The sequence below is a fragment of the Alligator mississippiensis genome, chromosome 7 (genome assembly GCF_030867095.1).
Source record: "Alligator mississippiensis isolate rAllMis1 chromosome 7, rAllMis1, whole genome shotgun sequence".
Taxonomy (NCBI): Eukaryota; Metazoa; Chordata; order Crocodylia; family Alligatoridae; genus Alligator; species Alligator mississippiensis.
The window spans coordinates 61,125,555-61,144,351 of NC_081830.1; the positions used below are offsets into that span (position 1 = coordinate 61,125,555).

The following is an 18,797-nucleotide window of genomic DNA, read 5'->3' on the forward strand; positions in this document are numbered from 1 at the left end:
TAGTTAATCCAGAAGTATTAGAATCCAGTTAATCTAATGGATTCCAATTAATCCATTAGAATCCAGTTAATCTTGCAGAAGTATTGGTGTTGCCTAGAATCCAAACTTCAATTGAATAAACTTATGTATTTGGAATCTGGGAAATACCTTTCAAGGAACATTACACTCCCTGTCAAGTCTACCTGCATGACCTTCTAAAATGAGGACTTAAAAGTTGCTTAGTGATTAGTTGTGTGAGGGAATGATTTTTAACTTTCATGGACTCGTATCTTTTTAAAGAGCAGCATTGTAGATTTCAAATACAAAGGAAAGAGTTTAGGAATTATAGGAAAAGTTGAAATATTACTTCTGTTCCTGAGTGCTTTAGACACAAAAGCACTTCTCAGGCTGCAGAAAATATGCAGAAATACTTCCTACATATTTTGCCTATTCTAAATTCTATGTATTGTGAAAGAACCAGCTAAAAATAGGGGGCTGCTGATTTTTAGTATTGCTCACTTTCTGCAGGGGAGAGGGTTTGAGCTGAAGCTATTTGCTTCAACAGATGTTCTGTATATACAGCTAAACAACAGCAGAAGTGCCTGACAGAATTATCCCTCTGCACATGTTCTGAGGTCATCTGGATCAGTGGAACCCAGATGCTCCCAGTACTCTGGAAATAGGTTGGGTGATGGGAGTTTTTTGCACTCTAGCCTAGGGCCTTCTCCTACTATTTTGTATATCAGTGAGCCACAGTTGTGTGGTTTCAGTTGCTAAACCTTTCTATTAAGGGCAAACGTTGGTCATATGGTAGCTTCAATGTGCTCCTGTCACTTAACAGCCAGAAGAGTAGAATTGAGCACCTTAGCACAGCTTCACTTGCACTGCACAGAAATGCTGACAGCAAGGCAGCGTTACTGAAAAGCTCTTGCTATGCAGCATATCAAAGGTATTATAGTAACTTGTCGTTAGACTAGTTAACTATTTGGGGTTAAATTCTGCCCCATGTATATCTCACTCTGAGCCTAGCTCATCATAGCCTTGCTGCTTAAGTTATAATATTCATTGTATTCTTTTTTTAGCGTTTCCCATTTATTTGTTCAAAGTCGAATAGCCGTGACAGTGAAACGAGTATTGGATAGGCTCACTCATTCAAGTGATTCAGCAGAGATGAGGGTTTCCTTCCTATGCTCCCCAGAATGACAGTTAAACTTGCAAAAAATACATTCCTAGAGAACATAATGAATAAACACTGGCTCGTTTCCTTTCACCTGTGACTTCTGAATTCTGAAATCATTTAACTCCCCTCTACCTCAAACAGACTTTGTTTTTAATTTTTAGCAATACATGTCAGTAGTGAAAATAATTGTTTACAGAAGAGCCCTGTTTAATATGTACATATACCAGTTCTTCAGGAGTTAAATGGTAAATGTTGTTGTGATATGTAGATGTTACTAATCAGGAAACACCTGGAATCTTCAGGGGCTAGTTATACAAGAATTTATTTAAAAAAACATCAACTTGTATAGGCTACATATTCACACAGCTGTCATAAACTATGGTCAATAGATTTTCAGTAGGTCACAGAAACCTTGAGATAACCAGACTGAGAGCATAGGTGAGCCAGGAGATCTTGAGCCAGGAGATCTTTCTTATGCTTCCTTGAGCAAGGACTTCAGTGGGAACCAACTTCTGCCCTTTAATGTTGCAGCTTTATTTGTTTAAGTAGTGTTAGTAATGGGGACTGCCCCTGTAAAAAGGCAAAATACTGTTTGTAAAATCCATTATATCAGCACTACATGTTATTTGGGTCAGACAGCTTGTTTTAAAACATTTTTCCTACTTAATTTTTAACAAAATAAAATGCTTCTACAAACCCTTATTTTTAAATGGAGTTGCGCGCACAACTGTCTAAAGCATCTCTTAATGCTCAAATAGCTATTTTGGTAGTTGAAAGCAAAACAAAATAAAAACCATAGGTATATAGGACAGGAAAATTATTCTGAAATTTCCCCCTTTTTGTTTCATTATTTGCAACCAGCTTTCTTCCTCAACTAAAATGCCCTCCCAAGTATAAGAGCATTTTCATGTTATCTGTACTCCTGCCCTTAGTTATATCCTCTACCCACAAATTCCTCCCTTTATATTTCTTTCAGGTCCAGAAAAAAACAATAACAACCACCACCAATTGGCCTTGTACAAAATGATGATTTCTAAAGTTATGTATCAGACTCCTTTGTTTGGCCATCTCCTCCAAAACAAGCCAACTCTGACTTGTAAAAATTACTGGTTATGCAGATGACCTTAGCTGAGTTTTTCTAATTTTGCTTACCAGTTATAGCAAATGGTAGCATCTGATTTAAAGAGAAAAAAGTATTGGCAAGACTAATATTATAGAAATGGTACTTAAGTGTTTCCCTCCTCCTGAAAAGGATATTGTATGTTTTCAGTGAAGAGCCCATATTTTTAGGTAACTTATACTGGCGTGAATCTGTAATAACCATCATTTAAAGCCCAATCTTCCATACAATACCATGAGCCTTATTCTTGAATCCCCCTGGTATAAAATAGCATGGCATGCAGAGCTTAGCTGGCCTAGGTACATCTCTGTTATCTGGGGCTTCTGGGACTTCCACCTGGGTTAATGAGCCCTGCTGAGGGGCAGAATACAGTTCTGTAATTCATGCAGAGCTAGGTTGTGTGTCTGTTCATAGTGCCACATTGCACCATGTATCTGTACCCCTAGAAACATTACGGTTGCCTGGGAGGCCAAAAGCGGGAGAGTACAAGAGTAACTTAAACTTAAAGCCACAGCATCAGCATCCTTCCTTTTGGATTATTAATTCTGTTTGCCCCTTCTCAACACAGAACTTTGCACTGGTCTTCATTTAGTCGTTTGTAACACATATGCCCTGTCATGTCTCCCCTTTCTGTGGACCAAACTTTCTGTTGTTTATGGCTAGGTCTGTACCTTGCAGTCAGTGGTATCCTGAACAGGTCTGTAATTATTCTATGAAATCAGCTCAGTAGCTGTTAGTTACCTTGTTTGGGAGTACTGTATATGTGGTTTCCATGCCGGCATGGATGTGGTCAGTCACATGACAGTGCAGCAGCCAGGAGCCAGGATACTTTGGAATCATTTCTACTGTTTGAAATGTCCCAGGGAAGAGATCAAAAACATCAGCCCGGTAAAGTCCTGTGCGCTTCAAGAAAAAGGTGAGAATAGCAGTTTAATTACAAGTATAATATAGGGTAGAAATGGATGATACCTTTTCTTGCCTTTATGCTGCCATAAAAATTTTATGGCGGTACAAAGGTGAAGCAAAATAGACATCTATACCCTTTTTCACTCCACAAATGACCAAAATTACAAAGTTACTAATGGATTGCAAGAGTCGATTGTGGTGGACATCTCTTCGGTTGGGGCAGGAGGGAGTGGGCAGCCAGAGCTGCCCATCCTCTCCAGCTGCTCTAGAGGGCTGAGGGGCCCAATCCTGCACACACCAGAGAATTCCCAGGCAGAAGCAAGCTCCTCAAGCTCCTGGCAGGCCTGCCTGGCCTCCCCTGCTTACAGAGAGTCACCCTGGGGAATCTCTGGATACATTTCAGTGAGCCGGGAAAACCCAGAGCTTCCTACTTAGAGACACACATCTGGTATCTCCTGGGCATGTCTCCTTAAGCAGGGAACCCTGGGCTTTTTCCACTGATGGAGACGCAGACCTGAGTGGTGCCAGGGTGTTGTGGGAGTTGGAGAATTCCCAGTGCCTTGTGCCTTGAGGCTGGGATCCACAGTGACCTATGCCTCCATGTGAAGCACTGGATCGGTGTAGGTGCCAACATGGAGGAACAGGTTGCTGGGGACTCACTGGCTCCCACGCTTCTGAGTCAGGACCTGTGCTTCACCTGGAGGGGCAGGTCAACAAGGAGGCCCGGGGTAGGCAGGAAGCCTGGAATTGCCTGGCAAAGGGAATATCTGGTCCCTTGTACTGCATTGGGCTGCTGAACAAATACGTAATAAGAAGCAATGTTTGTTTCGCCTAATAAAATAGATGTGGCAGGATGTTCCACTACAGTTGATCCACTGTTTCTAGCCATAGTGCTGAGATAATAGGTCATACACTGGAGTGGGTGAAAGCATAATTATCATTTGAGCATTATGACCATAATAATGGTTATCACCATAATGATAAAAATCCACAAAATTATGTGAAATTTATACACTAAATCCTATCATCAAGTATCTATAGGTCTCTCTCTAAGATTACATTGATCATATATTAGTTTTATATAAAACATTAGTTCAAGCTGCAGGACCGTTACCTTATTCTTCAGAAGAAGTGTACATTCAAGGAGTAACTGGCATAAGAGAGAAAACAACAAGAAACCAACATAACAGGAACTTTTACCTTATACTCAAAACTGTGGCCGTGGAAATGAACTGTATGCATATCCACTTCATTCCCCATTCCCATCAGATACCAGTTTACTTTATCACCAACATGCATTGTAAGACCATGTAAGTTTCCAAACACTTTCCCATTGATGGCTAGAGGAAGAGGGGGGGAAAAAAACACATACACATTTGGCTTTGTTGTTATCCAGGCTTATATGGCAGATTTAAATTTGAGAATTTAAGGCTACTGGTAGGAACTATTTTAACTTGGTGCATTTAAATAGACATGCGATGCCCCATCTCTTAAGGAATAAGGAGATATATAATTGGTTCTGATGATACCATCAGGCCTTGGACACCCCTAACTCCTATGAAACTCTTAAGAAATGAGGTTAATGAAGAGCTGCTCAGTACATTTTGGGATTGGGTTGATATTAGAACAAAATAGCAATCTGTTTGTTTAAACTTGGGTATCAAGATTTCAACCTGCATATGCTTTTTGTTAGTAAAAGAAAAAAAAAAGCTAAATAATTTTGTTTCAGTGCTTTCATTCCAATGGGACATAGGCACAGACTTAAGTGTTAGCCTCAAGATGCTTTCCTGATGCAGGGCATGTTACTAAGGTTTGCAGGAGGGAACCTCAATAATTGAAGATTAGAAAGTCACACATGCAAGTATTGCAGGAGTCTGCAGTGTCTTCCAGGCACATAGGTTTCAGATTTGTATTAATGAAATGAGGAAGCATACCATGCATTTTATTGCTTTCAAGGAATTCCTCATCCTCTTTGTTCACTTGGTCTGGATTGGCAGAATAGGTTTGGATATTTTCATCCAAGTACCAAGACTCATTTTCATCAAAAACCATAAAAAGAAGAGCAAACTGAACTTTCTTTTGCAACCGAAATGATGGCAAATAACGGTCACTACAGACAACAAGTGTTCCTATCAATCCACTGAAGGTATCCTGAAAATATAAAGAAACAAAAAATGTTCACATGTGAGTAAGCCAAAGTGTCTTTAGCCTCAGTAATATAAGTACTATGATTGGGGGGGCAGGGAGTTGTTAGTTCATAACAAGCCCATTCACAGATGTCACCCTGACATCTGCTGGGAGGGCAATAGAGTGGTGTGCAGGCAATTCAAGAAGTTTTTGGAGAATACTGGGGACAACTTCCTGGTACAAGTGCTGCAGCAGCCAACTAGGGGCCATGCTCTTCTTGACCTGCTGTTCACAAACAGGGAAGAATTGGTGGGGAACACAGTGGTGGATGGCAACTTGGGCAGCAGTGAACACAAGGTGATTGAGTTCAGGATCCTGAAGAAAGGAAGGATAGAGAGCAGCAGAATAAGGATACTGGACTTCAGAAAAGCAGACTTTGACTCACTCGGGGAACCCAGGATCCCGTGGGAAACCAAACTGCGAGGTGGAGGGAGGAGCTGGGTGTACTTCAAAGAAGCCTTACTGAGAGCACAGGAACAAACCATCCTGATATGCAGGAAGACTAACAAGTATAGCTAAAGACCGGCTTGCCTTAGCAGAGCGCTCTTCAGTAAACTAGTTCACAAAAAGGAAGCTTATAAGAAGTGGAAACTTGGACAAATAACTAGGGAAGAATATAAGAGCGTTGCTCGGACATGCAGGGATGAAGTCAGGAAGACCAAAGTGCAATTGGAGTTGCTGCTAGCAAGGGATGTGAAGGGTAACAAGGGCTTCTACAAATACGTACGTAGCAAGAGGAGGATTGGGGAAAGTGTGGGTCCCTTACTGAATGGGGGAGGCAACTGAATGGGGGAGACAGAGGATGCAGAAAAGGCTGAAGTGCTCAATGTCTTTTTTGCCTTAGTCTTCACAGGCAAAGAAAAACTTCACAGTCAGGATGTCCAGACTGTGGAATAACTCCCTCCAGAGGTGGTGCAGTCACCTACCCTAAAGGTATTCAAAAAGAGACTGGACAGTTACCTTGCTGGGGTCACCTAACCCCAGTTGTCTTCCTGCCTAGACCTGGGCAGGGGGGAACCGGACCCAATGATTTGCAAGGTCCCTTCCAGCCCCTAACAACCTACTAATGAATCTATGAAAAAGGTCAGCTCCCAGACTACTGCACAAGGCAGCACAGTTTGGGGAGGAGGTGAGGAGCCTTCAGTGCTGAAAGAACAGGTTAGAGACTACTTAGAAAAGCTGAATCTGTACAAGTCCATGAGGCTGGACAGGATGCACCTGAGGGTGCTGAGGGAGTTGGCTGATGTGATGTAGAGCCATTGGCCATCATCTTTGAAAACTCAAGTTGATCAGGAGAGGTGCTGCTGACTGGGAAAGGGCAAACATAGTGCCCATATTTAAGAAAGGGAAGAAGGAGGATCCAGGGAACTACAGACCAGTCAGCCTCACCTCAGTCCCTGGAAAAATCATGGAGAAGATCCTCAAGGAATTCATTTCTAAGCACTTGGAGGAGAAAAGGGTGATTAGGAACAGTCAGCATGGATTCACCAAGGGCATGTCATGCCGGACCAACCTGATTGCCTTCTATGATGAGATGACTGGCTCTGTGGATGCGGGGAGACCAGTGGATGTGGTGTACCTTAATTTTAGCAAGACTTTTGATATGGTCTCCCATAGTATTCTCGCAGGCAAGCTAGGGAAATATGGGCTGGATGAATGGACTGTAAGGTAGATAGATAACTGGCTGGAGCATCGGGCTCAGAGAGTAGTAACCAATGGCTCACTGTCTAGTTGGCAGCCGATATCAAGTGGAATGCCCCAGGGGTTGGTCCTGGGGCTGGTTTTGTTCAATGTCTACATCAATGACCTGGAAGATGGCATGGAGTGCACCCTCAGCAAGTCTGCAGATGACACCAAGCTGGGGGGAGTAGTAGATACACTGGGGCTAGGATTCAGAGTGACTTAGACAAATTGGAGGATTGAGCCAAAAAGAATCTCATGAGAGGACAAGTGCAAAGTCCTGCACTTAGGATGGAATAATCCCATGTGCTGGTACAGGCTGGGGGCTGACTGGCTGGGCAGCAGCTATGTAGAAAAGGAAATGTGGGGTTACAATGGACAATAAGGTGAATATGAGCCACCAGTGTGCCCTTTACACAACAGTGTGCCTATTATTCCCTTATATTCAGTACTGGTGAGGCCCCATCTGGAGTACTGTGTTCAGTTTTGGGCTGCCCACTACAGAAAGGATGTGAACAAGTTGGAGAGAGTCTACCAGAGGACAACAAAAATGGTGAGGGGGTTGGGGGATACGATTTATGAGAAAAGACTAAGGGAACTGGGCTAATTTAGCCTAGAGAAAAGAAGACTAAGTGGAAATTGAAAAGCAGCCTTCAAGTACCTGAAGGGGAGTTCAAAAGAGGTTGGAGCTATCAATGGTGGCAGATGACAGAACCAGGAGCAATGGTCTCAAGTTGCAGCGAGGGAAGTTTAGGTTAGATATTAGGAAGAATTTTCTCACTAGGAGGGTAGTAAAAAAATACTGGAACAGGTTTACCCAGGGAGGTGGTGGAAGCTTCATCCTTGGAAGTTTTTAAGACTTGGCTAGACAAAGCTTTGGCTGGGATGATCTAGCTGGGGATGGTCCTACTTTGAGCAGGAGGTTGGACTAGATGACCTCCTTAGGTACCTTCCAATCCTGCCTTTCTATGATTCTATAATTGACAGTTAAATAAGGAAATGTCATATAAATAGAAGGGTTATTCATTTGTAGGCAGCCAATAACCTAAAGGTATGGAGCATGAACAGCAGCCATTTCTCCTGCTGTTGCTAGAGAGGAACATTTTAATCTTCATGTCTTGTTCTTCCTCCCTCCCACCCCACAAATTCCACTTCTGAGCTACAATTTCTTTGTATTTGTTTTCTGATAAAATATATTTTGTGTTTTGACCTAAACATTTGTGAAACCTGAATAAGAGGGGTAAGCTGAATTCACACACACATCCACACCAAGGCCTGCACTTGCAGAATGTGTTTTGCAGAATTGTGTGCTTAATTTGTATGCTTATTTATCACAGTTGCATGTGGCATTTGCCCATGCAAATAACCAATTAGATGCTTGCTCCATGGTGATCAAAGTTAATGGAATAGATTCTTTGGCGTTCAAGGACTTCATAAGATGATTGCTTTAAAAATTAATTAAGGTTAACTGTACACAGCAGCAGGAACACAGAGGGAAAAGATGGGGTAATGCTGTTTGCTAATTCCATACTAGGCGTCCTGTTGGTACTATGTCCGTTAAAGTAAGAAACCTAACCAAATTGGAATGTAGAACAAGGGATTTACTTTTAATGGAGGAAACAGAAAATGGAAAAGTGCCAAGTTCTTTTCCCTTTCACTGGAAGATACTGTGTGGAATCAAAAAACAGCTTGAATAACTGCCATTAAAATGTACCTTGACTATATCCACAGCTGAGTAATAAGCCCAAGGGATACAATGTGGATCTCCTTTCCCAGAAGTAGATCTCTCAGGAATTTTCCAGATGTATGTTTCTGTTTGACCTAAATTAAATAGATGTTGAAATATTTGGGGAATGTATCCTTTTTGTGCCCCTCTCCTCTAGAAAAACTCATTTAGTCTCAGAAGTTAATGAAAAACTGGTTCAAAGGAGGTCGTCAAGGTTCTTACATCGTTAGTCTTTTTTTTTTTTTCTTTTTTTTTAACCTATTTCTCCCTTCACAAACACATTGTGCCTTACAGGATTTTTTTTTAAACAAACAACCTGATGCATAACATAGACTTTGCCCTGTAAGCAAATAATTTAACAATTTATTCTGAAACAGATGATATCTCAGTTTGCAACCTTGAACTTCCTTTTCCTGAGTCCAGCTCTGCCTAGGTCACTATTATTGTTTCTCTTTTGTAGATCCAGTAACTGTCTTGCTCAAATCCTCTTGTGTGATCTTCCTGTCCCATTTTACCACCTTTTAGAAAAATAACTATATACCATACAGAAAATCCAGAATAATTTATGAAATAATAAACAGATTGCACAAGCCAAATAATGATAACATTAAGATAGGCCAACTCAAGGACTGCAAAGAGACTGTCGGGCCTGGCACTGTGTTAAGATGCACTTTAATACCATATTTGCCCCCTAGTAATTAGATTCTATACATGGGAAAATTGTAAATTTGTTATTAGTTTTTCATGTATAGAATCTGATTAGCAAAGGGTCATCTTAATGATTTCTCCTCACTACTGCAGCAGGAAAAGCAGTGGTAGGGGGCAGGTAACAGGGAACTGCCTCTTGCTACCTGGACCCCCTCTCTGCTGTTCCCTGCCATAGTACCCTCCGATGCAGCTCTGGCTGGGAGCAGAGAATATATTGTGGCTCTGGCTCCTGCCTGGTCAGGCAGTTACAGCAGCACCAATTCTGGACCCAACCCCAGCAGAGCCAGGGTGGGAGCTGCCAGCACCACAACTGCTGCTGCCTGGCTGGAGCCAGAGCCACAACTAAGGGTAAGCGGTGGGAGGGAGGGAGGGAGGGAGAGAGGGAGGGGGACAGAGGTAGGGGACTTGTCTTGGATTTGATTAAATATAGTATATTAATTGTTAAGTGTATATAAGTATTAATTGCTAGTAACCTATAGTTCACTGAAATTAATGTAATTTGTTTTATTCATATGAAAACTAGCCACTTGGCTAAGTAAAAATGGAGTCTTTTTATTTAAGGATGAACAGCTTGAATCTTATGGGAAAAAAAACCTGAAGTTTGCTGTTACAGCAACAGGGTAAATGGCTTTGTTACCTGGGTTAGTTATAGCAACAGTGGAGCTCCCTGTTTTCACTCCATGGGCATGTATAGAATAAGGTCTTGAAGCCATGTTCTTAAAAACAATTTTAATTTTATCTCCCATATTCGCAAGTAGTAATGGCCCTGTTGAAGTGAACAGAAAGGATTTTGTTTTGACATTACAGCTGGTCACAGCAGTAAAAAAGAGAACCTCATGTTAGTGCAAAGATGCAACAGAAAGAGTTGGGGATGTGTGCGCCCTATCAGATTGCTCAGAAACTCCCCCCCATAAAACTGGTGAGAACTGGTCACTACAAATGTGCGAAGAGAAAATTGAACAATTGATGTGCATGTGTACAATCATTTTAGGTTCTGAATCACTGCAGAAACAGGGCAGTTGTAGGCTTTATTTCACTGTGTTATAATCCACTAAATCCAAACCTTGTCCTTTAAAAACAGCTGGAAGCATTCTTTTAGGGTCTGCCATCTTTTCTTTTAAAGAATTCTACCCTAAAGAATAGAATACAAGACAACAGGTGTGTGTGATATAATTTAAGAAACAGTTGATAACTTCAACCAAAGTCTCATTGAAGCTAGGAGGTGTAACTACTATGCATTCTTGCCAACACTTCCAAACATAGTACAGTATAACCTCATAAATCTGGCATCCTTGGGACCTAGCACCTGCTGGAAATGTGAAAATTTCGGATTTTTGAAACATAAAAAAGCTTCCCTCTTCAGATGTGGAGGGGGAAGATTGCAAGCTTGCATGCAGTGGCTGTCGCCTCCACCCACCAGCCCGTGCCACCGCTCTGCATGTGGCTGCTGCTCCACAACCGCCTGCCGCTTCCCCCTTCCTCTCCCCCCCAGATGCAGAGGGGGAAGCTTGCCATCCACCACCATCCGCCACCCACACACTGCATGCAGCGGCTGCTCCTGGACTGGCCAATGTAGCATATTTTTTTAAAGTGCCGAATTTTTGAGAATTTCCAGAATTTTGAAAAACAGATTTATGAGGTTATACTGTATCAGAAATTAGGCATCTAAATAGGTATCTTCAAAAGATGCCGAGCAACTGCAACTCACTGAATTCAATGTGAGTTTGGCTGCTGAACTTTAGGCCAAATTTGAAAATCCTGCTCTACAAGTTGAACAACTGTAAACCAGGAATCCCTTTTAACGCAAGCACTTATTTGGTATTATTTTGCATTAATATAAGTCAGAAACAGTCCCATGGAAGTCTGTAGCTATACTAGTGTGAGTAGAATCAGGCACTATTCCACATATTGTTCAGTTTCACTTGTAGACCAGACATGACTATTGTGGTGGTAGAGTCTGCATTTCTGCCAGATTCAAGCTTGAATATGACAATCATACCTAGAATTTCCAGATGTTCTTCCTCCTCTGCCCTTTCTTTGGGAGTACTGAATGAACTGTCAGTGTATTCCCGATACACAGCTTTCTTGTACTTCGAGCCAATGAACGTATTACCCTTACTTAAAAATGGATCGCCAGGGCTGTGGAAAATAGAAGATCAATTTGAAGATACAGTAAGTCCCTCTTTCTTTTGTATTTCCTTAGCATCTTTTGATCCTTCAGTTGACATTCCTGCTCAGTTAAGCAAAATAAAGCAGTATTTTCAATATACACTAGATCCCTGGGTAAATATAAAGCCACTGCAAAAAAAGCAGAATCACTGCAGAACTCACAAGGGCTGCAGCACTCAGGCTACGAACAGACACTGCCTTTGTTGTGACACAAAAAGATTTAATTAAACAAATGCCATAAACGCTTGCATGACAATACCAATTAACAGGTTGTCCCGCTCTGTTGCAGTAGATGCCTATGGCTGTGGCACAAATATTGGCTGAATGCACTGTTGAAGAGCACCTGCCATACAGAACTCATTCTCACTCATAATTAAAAATAAAAAAAGTTGGGGAACTCAAATAATCCTGCCTGGAGCCCAATAGAGAACAGGCCCTGGAGAATGCTGTCTTGGAAAGCTAATGCAGTGGCCCAGACTCATCAGGGTGCAGTGGGAAAGGGGAGCTTGCTGGAGGCAGGAGCTAGCGGTAGCCCCTGGGCCACTCCAGCTGCTGCCAGGATGGGGGTGTGGTTGTGGGAATAGCTGGTGCTCGGGACCAAGTAGCTTGGCGGGGCTGCAGGAGGGGCGTTTCCCTCAGCCCAGGGCTGTCCACATTCTCCAGGCTCTGCTGCAAGTTTGAAAAAGAGGAAAGTGAGGTGGATGAAAGGTTCAACACTGGAAGGATAGGCAGGAATGGGCAGGCTGGGCAGTCCCAGCAAAGACCCCATCCTCCTCTCTGCCCTACGCCCACCAAAGAGTAGCAGTACATCCTACTCTCTAAACCCACTTTGAAAGGTGAAGTGTGGTAAGATTCATGACAGCCCAGCTGGTGCCACAACAACTGAAACATCTGTTTGTAGCCTCAGACCCAGATTTTCCCAGCTATACATGTTTAAAGTTAGATCTCATTAATAAGTCAGTCAGGTCCACTGTAATCAGTCCCTTTTTAAATAGCTTGCTGAACTGAGACATTTGGGTTTGGTTAACTCTTAGCAAAACCGATATAGATTTCAGCTGAGTTAAAAAACCCACTAAAGGTAAAAGAAAGAGGAAACCCTGTAGAATAGAACAGCCAGTAAGTGTCCCCAAGGCTGGGAATTAGCTCACAGTAGTTGCAGGGACTGAGAACTGCCAGGGACCAGGACTTATGAAGTATGAAAATATCAGGATATATTAACTGCATTATGCATCGTAAATACAATATATGAACACTTAAGAGCACACAACATCAAGTATTGTATTTATATGTATAAATAGCTCGTGCACATGCAGTGTCTAGGTGTATTTGGAAATGTAGTTGTCCTTCAGGAAGTTTTCTACAATACCACGACACAAATAAGTCTCATTGTCTGCCTCAGTTTCATGGGGTCATTGTTACAAATAGGTTTAGGTGATCCCTGTTTCACACATGCACTCAAACATACTAATGACTGGTATATTCCACATTACCTTTCATCATGGAATTCATGCCTCTCATGTTCCCATGTCCTGTTGGGTGAATAGTCCCATTCCAGTTCCACTGCAGCAATGTAGTAAGTTTTTTCATGCAAATATAATGACGGATCCACATTCCACCAATGGCATTTTTCCACTTTGTATTTCTGTTTCATGCCCCCCAGATAATGATCTGTTGTGAGGCACTCCACTTCAAAAACCCCTAAAGGGAATTTGTATAAGAAAGAAGGAAATGAAAAAGGAAAGCTGCAGAGCTTGAAGGCTGATTTTTCAACTTACGTGATCATTACTGTTTTAGAGTGTACAGTTTGATCTGAGGTGTGGATTTACAAGATATAAGCTCTTTGACCAATGGGACTAATCCCAGTAATAAAGGTAAGTCAATGTCCAAGGCCCATGACGCATGTTCAATTAAAAGTGTGATGGGATCTGAGTGTTGCATGGCAGGATACGTGCATGGCAGGAAGCATAATTTTGGGGTCAGATCCCAATTGTGCCCTTTCAACTAGTTGCCAGTTGAAAGCTGGGTAGACACAGTTTAACATCTCCAGGTGCAGTCCTGGTTCAAGACTGCAGCATGGTCCCAGGGTCAAGACCAACAAGCAAATGATTGTCAGCCCTAACCACAGGGCAGCCCCAGACCTGCCACATGTTCAGTTAAGGCACCATGCAAACCAACCATAAAAATGTTCTAACCTATACATTTATCGTGGCATAAATATGATGTCTAGATGGGCCCTAAGAGTGTTTACAATCAAGGCCTTGCATTATAAGTGCCCCTATCCCATAGGTATGATGTTCTGCCTTAAACAATATTCCCTTAAGTCATGGTTTTCAGACAGTTTCTTTCACGTATCACTTCATAACAGTCCTTTGCAGACCCATCTCTTTACCCAGCACCTCACGGCTTTGTTCAAATTGTCATACCTATGCTGCCAGACAAATGCAAGAAAATTTAGCCTCCAGCCATTTCCTACAATGTCATTGCATAGTTTCCTCACACCAAGGGGGTTTGTGTAGAAGGGCTTGGGTGTGCATAATTTATTTCTCCTCAAGCAAGGCAGGAAATAGTTGGAGAGGGGTGAGAGATGCATGGAGTCCTGACTCAGCTCCTCTACCTACATCCTGGCTAGCACAGCTCAGCAGATTCAGAGAGATTTAGAGGTGGTAATCAATTGCTAGTGAGATCTAGCAAGAAACAAAAACAGGGAAAGAAACTACGCTTGCCCAAGGTATGATTCTTTCCCTAAAATCTACCCACAACTTTTACAGGGCTTAAACTCTCAATTTAACACTAAAATAGGAAGGGCTGTCCTGGCCAGTGGTGATCCAGGTATCATTGGCAGAAAAAACAAACAAAATTTTCTGCTCTAAGCAAGAAAAATGGCTTTTGTTATGATATGCCTCTATGCCAGAAGCAATACTACAGTGTGCAGAATAAACAGAAAGCACAGTAATGGTACTCATCACTGCTCACCTTCAGAGTCAGGCTTCATAATTGCTGTGAGAGAGGTATGTGGAAACAGATTTACTGTGTCCCTCCTTGTTCCTTTGGTTAGGAATGTGTTTTCTGAAAAGTATATCCCATGGATGTCAACTTCTGATCCCAAGCCAATCAAATGCCAAGAAACTGTGTTTCCCTTACACATCTTAAGGCCAGGTTGGTTTCCATACATGTATCCATTGATGGCTACAGGAGAGTCATGGAAGGCAGAAATATCCTGATTTAATGCATAAATTTATTCTGTGATGCATCTCTTCTTATTTCATGTGCCAGTCAAATTACAACATGTCCACTCCTGACAGCAAAGGTATCGTTAATATCATGATTTCTCATTTTAGGACTGCAGAATCGATAAATGTAACTTTTAAGATCCATTTAAAAAAAGATAAAAAGTATTCAGCACAGTTAAATCACTTCTTTATTTGCTTGGAAATTGATTCACAATCTGTCACTTTATCAACTGTATTGGAATCTGTTCTATTCAGGGTTTTGTTTTTATGAGCCTATTCTTTGAAATGTCACTGTTTATCAGTCAAGACTTTGATTCTGAGATGTAAAGCAAATGTGAATATATAACCTTCCCTAACACATCTCTTCCCTTTCTCTTCTCAAGAACAGTCCTGCTAGCTTAACTGCACAGATGGCACCAAGGGCTTAATTTCAAGACACAAGAGATAGCACAGGTATCACTGAGAGCAAAATTCAGCTTGCAGTACTTAGTGAAAGAGGAAGGACTAGTTGATTCTCAAGGTCCAGGGAGAATAAGATATAGTTAACAATAGATTCATCTTGGATTCAGGTAAATACAATAATGCTTATTGTTTAGGCAATTTAACCTGCTTTTTTCTGCAAATATGGTTTTCTAAACCATAGCACAACATATTGTCCATAATCTAGATGAAAACAAAGTGAGCTATTTTAGTTGTTTTGCACTGTTGCAATGTAAAAAGCTTTTTACTATAAAAAGTAGCTAAGTTTTCTAAATGGTCCAACCCATGTATGTTTTTATATTGAAATTACAAGTGCAGTTCAGCACATGGTATTGTAACTAGAATATGAATTCAGTGAAGGCTTGGAATAGTGATGATTTGCCATATGATGCATTTGCTGATCTAGTTGTGATAAAAGAGTTAAATATAAGCCCTTACAGTGCATTTTGTTGGACTCTTGGAAGTCTTCATCTTCTTTGTCTATGTTGTCAGGATTTATTATAAACATCAAAATATTTTCATCCAAGTACCAGCTCAGGTTCTCATCAAATACTGTAGCAAGTAGGATGAACTCCTTGTCTACATTTTTCTGTGGAGAAGAACCAATACAAAATAAAAAAAAGACTACTGTCCCAATTAAGTTTATTCAGTTAAGGTCCTATGTGCATGCAGGTTTTATGAATATAACTTCCCATAAAGATCTGAGAGCTTTCTGCTTGCATTACCTAGTGTAGGGCCATACAGCCTAGCTGTCCACTGTGGACATAAAGGTACCTCCTCTAGAAATGAATGTCCCTCATGATCTGTACCATTCACATCACTGACCCTTCTTCTGCGGCTTGCCAGCTAGGGTTCCAAGTCAGGGAGTATCCCAGCGGCAGGTCTGTGCTACCTGAGTGGGATTTGAACCAGTGATTTTAGCCCATACCATGTTCCACCGAGTATCTCTTCCCCTGCAATAGTATTCTTTACCTCGGCAGGCTCTCAATGGCACAGTTCAGGAAGTGAAAGCAGACTGGATTAACATTATATGAACACTTTAATTTTTTCCTCTCTGACTGACCTGTTTCCCAGAGGGGAGCAGAGATCCTTTTCTGCAGACTAAGAGAGGGCCCACAAGGCCAGCATTGGTGTCTTTGACTGCATCAGTAGCTGAATAATAGAGCCAGGTAATACAGTCTGGATCTTCCTGGGTGGGACCTGCATCTTGTGGCACCTTCCATTCGTATGTAAATGTAGCGCCAGGACTCACATGTGAGGCAGGAGCTTCAGTGCCTATTATAAAAAATCAAAATTAATAGTCAAGACAATTGATGCTTGATCTTAAGCAGGGATTATTTTTATCATCTTATGTGTATTGAGATAACACTATTGCTTCATACACAGAGGATGCAGGAAAAGCTGAAGTACTGACTGCATTTTTCACCTCAGTTTCACAGGTAAGGTCAGCTCCCAGACTACTGCGCCAAGCAGCATAGTTTGGGGAGGAGGTACACAGCCAACAATGGTGAAAGAATAGGTTAGGGACTATTTAGAAAATCTGGACATATACAAGTCCATGGGGCCAGACAGGATGCACCCCAGGATGCTGAGGGAGTTGGCTGATGTGATTGCAGAGCCGCTGGCTGTCATCTTTGAAAACTCACGGTGATTGGGAGAGGTCCCAGATGACTGGAAAAAGGCAAACTTGGTGAACATATTTTAAAAAGTTAAAAAGGAGGATCTAGGGAACTAGGGCGTTTGTAGACAACACTTAAAAGCAGATTTAAAGCAGATTAAATGCTTTTTGCACCACTTTAATGGCATTGCTGTTTACACATTTGGAGATATATTGCGGGTTTATTCCAGCCACTGTAGGACATTAGGTGGCATAATGCAACTTAAATGACTTTGGGATGCAGCAAATGACTTTGGGGCACTGCAAAGTAAAACACCTCTGAGGAGTTTTAGTTTCCTGCCCTACAGCCATGGAGGGAAGCAGCGGGCTCCACGTGGCTCAGGGGCTGTGCAGGCAGACAATGCAGGCAGCCCAGCAGCAGCCCAGGGGAAGGCAGGCTCCACAGAAGGAAACAAAAAAAAAAAGTGGTGAGCCTGATCCCCCGCCCAGAGCCTGCCTGCCTGAGCTGTGCAGGGGCCCAGTGCTTCCCTCTGTGGCTGCAATGCCCCCCCCGGGACTGTCCAAGCCAGATGCCTGCAGATGGGTGCCACCTGGGGGGAGGCTGCCACTGCTACGGAGGGAAGCACCAGCCCCCGCTGCAGCTCAGGGACCGCTCTGCCCTCCAGCAGCTCACTCTCCCCTCTCCGCTGCTGAAGAGGCAGGTAAGGATCAGGCTCTGACACAGGTGTACACGACACAGGGGTTTACTTCACCTAAATTAAAGTGGTATTTTTAAAAAAATCACTGCTTCAATTTAGGGAGAATTAAACCCCCATGTCATGTACAAATGCCCTCACAGACCAGTCAGCTTCACCTCAGTCACTGGAAGAATCATGGAGCAGATCCTTAAGGACTCCATTTCTAAGAACTTGGAAGAGAAAAAGGTGATTAGGAACAGTCAGCATGGCTTCACCAAGGGCAGGTCATGGCTGACCAACCTGATCACCTTCTATGATGAGATAACTGGCACTGCGGACACAGGGAAACCAGTGAATGTGGTACAACTTGATTTTAGCAAGGCTTTTGATACAGTCTCCCACAACATTATTGCAGGCAAGTTAAGGAAGTATGGGCTGGATGAATGGACTGTAAGGTAGGTAGTGAAGTGGCTGGATCATCGGGCTCAGAGGGTAATAAGTCAATGGTGCAATGTCTAGTTGGCAGCCAGTATCAAGTGGAGTACCCTAGGGGTCAGTCCTGGGGCTGGTTTTGTTCATTATCGTCATCAATGACCTGGAAGATTGCATAGAGTACACCCTCAGCAAGCTTGCAGATGACACCAAGTGGGGGAGTAGTAGATACTCTGGAAAATAGAGTTAGGATTCAGAGAGACCTAGACAAATTGGAGGATTGGACCTTAAGAAATTTCATCCAGTTCAGTAAGGACAACTGCAAAGTCCTGCACTTAGGACAGAACAGTCCCATGTACTGGTACAGGCTGGGGGCTGACTGCCTGGGCAGCAGCTCTGCAGAAAAGGACCTGGGAGTTACAGTGGACATTAAGCTGAATATGAGCCAGCAATGTGCCCTTGTTGCCAAAAAGGCTAACGGCGTACTGGGCTGCACTGGTAGGAGTGTTGCCATCAGATCAAGGGATGTGATTCTTCCCCTTTATTCAGCACTGGTGAGGCTACATGTGGAGTATTGTGTCCAGTGTTGGGCCTCCCACTACAGAAAGGATGTGGATAAACTGGAGACAGTTCAGCAGAGGGCAACAAAAACGATTAGAAGGCTGGGACACATGATGACTTATGAGAAGAGGCTGAGGGAACTGG

General features: G+C 42.5%; 1 protein-coding gene across 1 annotated transcript in view; it reads right to left on the reverse strand.

Moving 5' to 3' along the window:
- Nucleotides 1-1,464: 1,464 nt before the first annotated feature.
- Nucleotides 1,465-18,797, reverse strand: part of CP (ceruloplasmin) — a 39,526-nt gene continuing 22,193 nt past the window's right edge. The window contains exons 9-19 of the mRNA XM_006259175.4: nucleotides 16,429-16,640; nucleotides 15,804-15,954; nucleotides 14,629-14,841; nucleotides 13,146-13,353; nucleotides 11,486-11,625; nucleotides 10,124-10,252; nucleotides 8,767-8,873; nucleotides 5,120-5,336; nucleotides 4,386-4,525; nucleotides 3,021-3,182; nucleotides 1,465-1,729 (exon numbers count right to left, since the gene is read on the reverse strand). Coding sequence (XP_006259237.2) covers nucleotides 1,679-1,729; nucleotides 3,021-3,182; nucleotides 4,386-4,525; nucleotides 5,120-5,336; nucleotides 8,767-8,873; nucleotides 10,124-10,252; nucleotides 11,486-11,625; nucleotides 13,146-13,353; nucleotides 14,629-14,841; nucleotides 15,804-15,954; nucleotides 16,429-16,640 — 1,730 coding nt within the window. The 3' untranslated portion in view covers nucleotides 1,465-1,678. The remainder of the gene's footprint in view (nucleotides 1,730-3,020; nucleotides 3,183-4,385; nucleotides 4,526-5,119; nucleotides 5,337-8,766; nucleotides 8,874-10,123; nucleotides 10,253-11,485; nucleotides 11,626-13,145; nucleotides 13,354-14,628; nucleotides 14,842-15,803; nucleotides 15,955-16,428; nucleotides 16,641-18,797) is intronic.